The sequence below is a fragment of the Notolabrus celidotus genome, chromosome 2, assembly GCF_009762535.1.
Source record: "Notolabrus celidotus isolate fNotCel1 chromosome 2, fNotCel1.pri, whole genome shotgun sequence".
NCBI classification, from domain to species: domain Eukaryota; kingdom Metazoa; phylum Chordata; class Actinopteri; order Labriformes; family Labridae; genus Notolabrus; species Notolabrus celidotus.
Window position 1 is genome coordinate 17,905,776 of NC_048273.1, and position 8,892 is coordinate 17,914,667.

Below are 8,892 nucleotides of genomic sequence, written 5' to 3' on the forward strand. Positions count from 1 at the left end.
TTGGCCACCCTAGTCAAAAATATTTGGACACTTGGTACACCATAGGAAACAGACTTATTCCCCTGTTCATTGCGCTTTTTCTCTCTTACAAAAACTGACCAGTCTTAAAGCTTCACAAATCCCAGATCACGGGTAATGCTATGTGTCCAGATATTGATCCACCCATGCCACAAGAAAGTGGATGTGATGGGAAGTCATATATGATGGAATGATGTATGGACAGGGAAAAAGGGAGAGGGAGCTTTATGTTGGATGGGGGATGGAAGAGAAGGAGGAGGAGGGTTAGGTTGGTGTAGTGTGCTCCTGGGGCAGAATGATGAAGGGACCCTTCGAAGGACAGATGGGAATGAGATTCTCAAATCAATACCATCCAAGGGTGTTTTGTTATTAACGCATACAGTGAGGAGCCCACACTCAATACTGCTCACCTGACTGCTCACATGCACACACACACATGTGCCTGAGATTTTATCTGCCTTTCGTCACACTTGTTCACATTTCATTAATATTTAGAAGCACCGCAAAACTCTTCACTTAAATTCACTTGGTGCCAAGTGGGAAACTGGCCAGGACCCGGACCTCCTGGAGCCCCCAAAGCCTCAAATCCATTTGTCCCTTCAATGTTTTGATGAAATAGCAAGATTTTCAATTTAAGTATTCTGCATTTAGTTACAATAGGACCTATCTATAATGTGAAACATTGGGTGTTTGAGATGATGAGTTCAACCTCTGTAGCAACAGGTTTCAGATCTTTCAACACGAGTGGCACTATTATTCAGACAACATATGGTGTTGCTAGTTCAGCAAAGCTGTAAAATGCCTGAGTGCATACTGTAACCCATAAGACAGAATTTATTGATAAAGTTTATATATCTTTTTTATTTTGTGTCAATGTGCTGGGCTGTTAGAGTTACAGCTCTAAATTCAGTACAGAATGTGCACAATTGTTTTTGTTTCATTGTTGGTTTGTTTTGCTCTTATCTATTTGTTATTCTGACAGTAAACCAAACAGAAGCTCAGAAAATGAAAATGGGTTTTATGTATGGAGTAATGACCTAAATGGATTTCTCTCTCTCTCTCTCTCCCTTTCTGTGCACGCTCTGGGAGCCTATGGCCATTTATCTGCCAGTGTCTAATTATTCATTAGTGAACACACAGAAAGAAGCGTTGAAAAATAGCTGTGCATTCATTGCAGCAGACCAGCTTTACTCTCGAAACTGAGGCTTCTCCTGCCTCGAGATTTGAATTTTTTTGTAGCACTTCTGCAGTCTCAGCTGGTTGCCATGCACTGGGGTCACAGAGTCAAATGGCTGTCATAATACAGTGTATTGTTATGCACTGAGATGAAAGTTCTGTAAATCAGAACAACAACTATCATGAATCTGCTTTATCACACTATCATTGAGTTCATCTTGCTCAGGTTTGGCAGCAACAATTGCTTTTCTAACATGTGACCAGCAGAGGGCACTGTTTGCACAGTAGCATGCTAAACTAAATCCATGCCTGCCCCGGATATGTGTTGTGTACCTAGCAACACCATGAGCAACACACATGCAAAAATAAAATGTTGTAATGCTTATCCAGCTTTTGTAAACATAAAATAACGGAAAAACTTAAAATAGTAAAAATATTGTAAACTAAATATCTAACCTCTAATTTGATGGTTTATATTTGGAATATAGACAGTTAATGCTCCTTTGCAACAATGACCCATTAATGCACTCAGCTATAGGCCCCTGTTATGAGACATTGGGTCTCACAGGTGTCTGTGACATGCATATTGTTTAGCAGAAGGCTGCTGCAGAGCTATTTGTTAGACAAGACTGTCACCTAGTGGTGTTTTCCGTGCTACACACATCTGTCTGAAAGAAGGGCACCAACATTTTCTCACTTTAGCAGCATCACATAAAAAACTACACTGTCTAAATTATCTTTGACTTTGCTGTTCGAAGGGACGGCTGTTCTGCATGATGTCGACAAATTTAGAATGATTGTCTGTTTCCATACAGGATGTTAAGAGTGAATAGGAAAAACAGAAGCTATAGGTAATGCAGAGGGCCCTTACATTACAGGCATATTTGATATAATTTATAAAGATATGATGGAGACACATTACTTTAAGAATATGATTTCAAATAAGGCCCTCAAACGTCTTACTAAATTAAAGATGCAAGACTTGTGTTTATTGAGAAAATGAATGTACTAATGTATATCTGAATAGGTTTAATGTCCATGAATTTGCCAAATTACTATTTAAAATGTCTCTACGTTAAAATTCATTAAGGTTTTTTTAGTATATTGTTTTATTTTATTTTTGCAATTGTAGTCTAACTTCAACCCCACACCTGATTCGGCATAGCTTCATCCACCTCTCAACCAATAAGCGTTTAGCATTTAATAGGCGCTGGAGTGAAGTAGCTCCTGAAAAAGGCTGCTATGTACTGGCATCGTATGACCAGCAGGTGGAGCCACTGCTCTTTGGAGAAGATTATCTTCTGCAGAAAGGACTGAAATCTCAGACTGGATGAATGTTAGCAGTGTGGAGAATCAACCAAAGGGTCATCTTTCCCAGTATAGGAACGAAAATAAGGCGTTTAGACTGACAGAAGTAGCCTGTATAGAAAGAAGAATTACCTCCTTTATAACTTTGTTTTGATGAGGGGAAAATGGCAGTTTAATGTTTTGTTTTGGTTTATTCTTAAATAAAGACCCGGATGATGTGGGCATTTCATGCTCAGAAACGCTTTTAGCCTGCAGTTTTTTGTATTTTAAGTTTTCATGAAAATATAGGATTCGTTCCTGTTGACATGAATCCAGTCAACATTTTTTACGCCGATCTGAACGAGCTCGACCTCAACTTTTATAAGAACACAACCAGCACTTTTTTTCGTTTTACTTGTTGCCTATATTCAGCTTTAATTGTATTATTAATGTGGTTCCCTTACCAAGAGTTAATCGATATTATTGGGAGAATGGGGTGTAGCCTACATCGGCTTGTCTATTTGCTGGTTAAAAAAAAAAGCTCTTGGAAATCATCTGCTTTGATTTCCCCAGCCGATAACTTCCTGGACCATTAGCTAATTAAAAAGAGCAAGAAATAAATATTTTCCTCTCTATTATTATATCCTTAAAACATATATCTCATCAATTTCTTATGAAAGATGTAGCCACAAAAAAATCAGGGGCACCTTAGTGCGGGAAGATAGGCTATAGGACCGTTTAAGGGCCCATGAGGGAAAGGGGCCCTAAAAAGTTGGAACATTTTTGTTAGTGAGTGCTGGGGCCCGTTGTGATTTTTTTAAGGGGGTGCAAAATCCATGGCAGCACCCCTGCAAATATGACACGCTCTATAAAATATGTGCAACGTGGTGTTTCACTCATGTTAGAGGAAAGTCCGTGTTCTGTTAAACGCGTCCTACAAAACTTCGAAATATAGCCACTACATTTATTGTTTCGTATGTACTTTATTCAGAGTGTGATGCAGATAAATTTTGTATCCCTTATTAAGAAACTGTACAGTAGATCTTTCATTTAGCCTATCTGTCAATCTCTCCTCATTGTTTAAGTCTTATGTATTTCTTCAGTAATCTGACATGTGGGGTATTATTTCCCCTGATTATCAATTATTGCAGTATTCAATCTGATTGTTACAACACGCCTGGAGTGATACACTCCATAATAACATGTGTTGAGCGTGGTCTGTGTGCCCTCCAATATCCACTTTCAATAATCATCCTTCTCCACATTTCTTTAAAATAACATTTATTATTTCCAGCATGTTCATACAATGTGACAGCACAGCTTGTAACATCTGAAGAGGAACTGACTCGATCCAGCACTTTGCCACAAAATATCTGAGCTGACTATAACGGATAAATGAAAAGTCAAATATAGCATAGCATAGCATTTTATATTAACAAATGCGATTTATAATACAGGCAGTCTGAAAGGAGCTAACAGAAAAGTGAGACAGGTGAAATAATACAGAGGAGAAAAAAAGGCGATGTCATTTACACAATATTAGTTCAACTTTTACATCAGGAAATAGTGTTAACACTCCGTAAGCTACAGGTTATAATAACTTAGTTTGTTTCATGTAATATTCCATATGTGTGACAGAAATTCAAAGCATAATTTAAGCTTTATTTTAAAAACGAAATGCACTTTAGCGCATGTAAGTTTGGCTTTTAAAAGTTATAATTCTGAGTAACCATTGATGGGCTATGTGACTTGAGTTCATTTTAAATCCTGCACATCTGAAATAAAAGTCAGTAATAACAGCCTTTTTTTTTTTTTAGCTGTCAGCGTAACTGGGTTTACTTTCACAAGTTTCAACTATAACGGATGTTTATTTAAAAATCTTTAAATATGTTTTCAGGTCTTTTGTTTACCAGATATTTTTTAATGTTGGGAATGTCATCCAAACGTTTGCAGTCAAACATATAAAATCATTTTTCAAAATTACACATAAGTGAGGTTAGATTTTTTTCCCTCTCAGGCCATTTGACTACAAGCCGGATACTCTTATTATTTACAGCAGCCTGCAGCCAAAACACATGACAGATTTTCTCCAGAACATTCAACACTTGTGGCTACAAATACAGAGGAATGTGTCTCTATAAGGTCAGTCTGGAAACCTCATTGCTTCTCCGGCGTGTTGTTGACCAGAGGCCCATACAGGCCGCCGGCGTAGCCCTGTTCCTTGTGTAACATTGTCCTGTCCCTGATCAGGTCGCTAAAGGCGTAGTCCATCGGAGGTCTGAAGCCCAGAGTGGGCATCAGGCCGGTGGTGGAGTAGGGCGTCATGAAAGCCAGTCCCCGGCTGTGCGCGGAGTAGGCCAGCCGCAGCGGGTTCAGTCCCAGGTGGGTGCCTAGAGGGTAGGTGCTGGGGTCGGCTCCGAAGTGCGGGGCGTTGGGCTGAAGAGGAGAAAACGCAGAGCGATTACTGAGCGTCATAGCGCCTGGTAACATGGGCCTGGTCGGAGCTGTAGTGGACGCGGAGGATGGTGGAAGCTGCTGAGCGTTTTGGAGCATCCTCTCTGCCGTCCACGTCTCATCTGGCCCGGGTTTGCTGGGGGTCTGAGCCCCGCTGTTGTTGAGGATCTGCTCGATAGCCTGCACCACGTCCTTTCCGCAGCCCTGCAGCACCAGCTCCAGCACGCTCCGCTTGTGGCTCGGGAACACCCGGGTCAAGATGTCGATGGCGTTCATGTGGCGGGAGGCCGCAGAGGACGGGGACGGTTCCTGCTCATCTTTATCGGTCTCAGAGCCAGAGTCGGAGCCGAGGGAGCTGATGGAGCCGGGAGTTTCTCCTCCTTCTTTTAAAGGCTTGGAGACAGGCGAGCCGATGAAGGACTCGCTGTCTCCGTTCTCTGAACCCGAGCCACCGTGCCGGCCGTCCGGGGACGAGATGCCTGGGGCAGAGTCACTCTCAGTTGAGGCCGCTTTCCCCGCAGCCTGCTGAGGGGTGGCGGAGCCGGAGAGCTGGCTCTTTTGGAACAGCTCATACTTCTGCATACTTGAATCTGCTGACACAGAGAGAACAGAGTGTAAAAAATATGACAACGCTTGCATGATACTGCTGGATAACGTTAGATTAGAGGTCATCATCACACAGGTGAATTCTCCATCAGTCAGGAATTAAATGTGTAATCTGGCATGTATTTAAATAGGCAGCATTTAAACTGCTCTTCTTGAATCAATGTAAAAAAAAAAGGGTATACATTCACTAAATTGTAATGATAATATGCGAGGCATAAATCATATTTTTCTGCAACCTTGCACTGTTCAGGGGCTGACACCAAAGTTTAAGTATACCAACAAGTTCTCAGACATACTGATTTGAACCCAGGAAGGGTGATATTTCGCCATGTTAAGAAAGCAAATTTTAATGATATTTCTAACGTTGATACTAAAGTCATTCTTTTATTTATGATACAGTTCTGAAGGTTTTTGATGCAACTTGGGAGCCAGAGCTCAAATAACTGCACTTCCTAACATTCACAAATGCGTAAAGCTGCTCCACTCACCCGAGTTGCTCTCGCTGCCCACAGAAGCAAACACCTCGTAGTTCGGACGCGGAGGGATGATCCCATTAGCGGCAGCCAAAGCGAGTCCCTCCGCCGTGCCGTAGAGTAGTTGCAGCTCGCGCGCCTCGTTCTCCTCCTGCGCCTGCTGCCGCCTGAGCGCCACCTGTGCCGCCATCACGCGCTGCCTCTCGGCGATCAGCGTGCACTTGGCGCACATACAGTCTTTCCAGCGGCAGTAGCGCTTGTGGCCCTTGAGCGCAGACACCACACCGTGGTTTCTGCAGCGGGCACACTTCGGGGTGCGTGGGTATTTGTCCGCGGCCCGCAGCAGAAGCGGAGGCCCGCGCAGCAGGCTGCTGGCCATAGACACGGGGATGGAGGCTGCTGCTGCTGCTGCTGCCGCTGCCGCCGCTGCAGCTCCGGGGTGGACCTGGGAGGCGGAGGAGACTGTGGGGTGATCCGGTCTCAGATCCATGCCAGATACACACTTCTTTGGCTGAAGTCTAAACAAGAAAACCGCAATCTTCTTAACGATATACTTTCAGTTAAAACTACTGTAAGACGTTCACATCTGCACAGCGGTTTTGAACATCTCCTTGCAACAGGTGAAACCAACTGACGAGGCTATCTAAAAAATGTCTAAACAATACTCTTAAGGAAGCTGTTGGGAGTGTGTAGAAGAAGAAAATGAAGGTACTGTGGAGTTTAGATCCAAAAAAGAGCAGAAGTGGAGAGCAGCGATCAGTCCTCCCCAACAGAAAGTTAAAAGTGTCCGGGAGGAGCCGAGCTTGTTACTCGCCGCAGCCTGAGACACTAACTTCCTCCAGAGATTGTCAGTGGATACAGATCTCTCTCTCCCCTCTCTATTGTTGCTCCTACGTTTTCATTAGACAAATTTGACAACAATGTGGCGCCTGTCATTGGCCAAAGGGGGAAGGAGCGATCTGATTGGCCTGCCTCTTTTTTCTACTGTGTCCACCTGAGTGCTTCTTCCAAATATCAAGTGTTAAGAATCTGAAGGGAGTTCCCGGAAAGCTAAAATCGATGCTGTGTGTAATTCAAAAAAATAATTTTATAGTTTTAAAACAATAGCATGTTTCGTTTCATTTACTCTGTTTTATCAAAGGATGGTGCGCAACAAAGGCAATTAGAAATACGCCTTATATTGAGGAACACTTTCTCTATTTCCAAAAACTTTCAGTATGTTTTTTCAAGATACATTTAGTATGCCTTTATGTTTAAGTCTCAAAATATGTCGAAACAATAAGAAACGTTAAAGAGGCTGCTGTCAGAGTGGTATTCCCCTGAAATAAAGACGATGCCAGACTGTAATCTCGTCAACCTGGAGGGTGAGTATCATTTATTTTATTGATTGAAGAAGAAAGAGAACGTTTGGTCAGTCAGAAGAGAGAGTGTGTTTGCAGAGAGCGTTATTGACTGCAAAAAGTGAAGCTGTGCATGTTAAATGTTAAACCTGCATTTTTCGATCAGCCGCAGTAAAACTATTTGACCAGTCGAAGTTAAAACAGCGTCCAACTGACGTGAGTATTATGACGGTATCAGCTTTACATTTTGATAAAGCTGTGTAACCTAAAAAATGTCTTTAAATTACAGGAAATTGGTCAAGCTATTCACAAAACACTGCGTTTCGTCACGTCTAGCGTATATCTAAAATGTAACTTTGAGTCTAAGTATAATTTCTGATGTGGTTTTTATTAAACAGGCTATATTTCGCTGTATGATGTCATGGATTTCATACACATACAAATGTTTACCCCTTAAAATGTATGGTAAGGATAGCTAGAAGGATAATTATATCATAACGATTATTTGCAGATAACTAATAAACATTATTTTAGAAATACTTTTCTAATAAAATCCATTATACTATTTCAAAGTAATTTATCATTATTGTTAACATTTTCAAATTTCTTCTGATCAGTTTAACGCGATGTGGCAAGGCAAGAAAGCATTTTCATGAATTTGCTTGCTCCGCTTTTGTTAATATTAGGAAATGTTAAATTATCAAATTACTCAATTGATTAAATAAATAAAAGAAAAACTGATTTTTTTTCCATTGTTAATTTATTTTATATAGGCTTAGTCATATATTTACTCGGTGGATGTACTTGTTTTTTGTTTTAATGTTATTTTTGTGCAGACTTAATTCTGCGCATTGTGTTTGTGCTTTTTGTATAAGCAAATGTATTTATATAAATATGTTGAAATGTTATTATAATTATATTATTATTATTATTATTATTATTATTATTATTATTATTACTTTTATTGTTATTATTATTCTAATAACCTGACAAAACACATTGGGAAAACATGTATCATCCTTCTTCAGTGTTTCACGGTGGAAAAATATAGGTACCAATTTCAGTTAATATTATTTTAAGTTCTACATTTATGAGCGTGATTAATATTTGCACAATTTACAAAATGTCCTACGTCGTCATGTTTGACTCCTTAAATAATATAAAAAGCGTTTCGCGCTTATTGGTGTTGTTTTTGCCCACTCCATAATTCTTTGATGCTTCCGCAGATTTAAAGAGTCCACGCGAGCAGAGCTACAAAAAGGGCACCTCGCGCTAACCACCTGCTTCCTCACCTGTTCGCTCAGGAGAGAATTCACGCAGCTATTTGAAATCAGATTAAAAAGTTATAGATGTTTTTGAAATCAACAATTGTCAGTCCCTTGGAGGATGATAACAAGAGTCTTAGTAAAGAAGAAGTAGAAGAAGAAGAGTGTGAAGAAGAAAAGAAATGGTTGCTCTCTCTCTCTCTCTCTGTCTCTCTGTCTCTCTCTCTCTCTGTCTCTCTGTCTCTCTGTCTCTCTCTCTCTCTCTCTCTCTCT

The 8,892-nt window shown here is 40.8% G+C and overlaps 1 protein-coding gene across 2 annotated transcripts; it reads right to left on the bottom strand.

Moving 5' to 3' along the window:
- Nucleotides 1–3,745: 3,745 nt before the first annotated feature.
- Nucleotides 3,746–6,864, bottom strand: dmrta2 (DMRT-like family A2). 2 transcript variants are annotated; one of them, XM_034712012.1, is made up of 2 exons: nt 6,030–6,864; nt 3,746–5,525 (listed from the first exon to the last, which is right to left on the bottom strand). In XM_034712012.1, exons 1-2 carry the CDS (start codon nt 6,502–6,504, stop codon nt 4,639–4,641), a joined length of 1,362 nt encoding a protein of 453 aa, XP_034567903.1. In that variant the 5' UTR covers nt 6,505–6,864; the 3' UTR covers nt 3,746–4,638. The 2 variants fall into 2 exon arrangements, with proteins under 2 accessions (XP_034567903.1, XP_034567893.1); XM_034712002.1 differs by having other exon boundaries at nt 3,746–5,528; nt 6,030–6,790.
- Nucleotides 6,865–8,892: the final 2,028 nt, after the last annotated feature.

Excerpts from the sequence above, each read along its gene's own strand:
- dmrta2 (XM_034712002.1), bottom strand. The coding sequence starts at position 6,504 with ATGGATCTGAGACCGGATCACCCCACAGTCTCCTCCGCCTCCCAGGTC. Across the intron at positions 5,529-6,029 it reads GGGCAGCGAGAGCAACTCGG|CAGATTCAAGTATGCAGAAG; the intron begins GTGAGTGGAGCA and ends TCTCTGTGTCAG.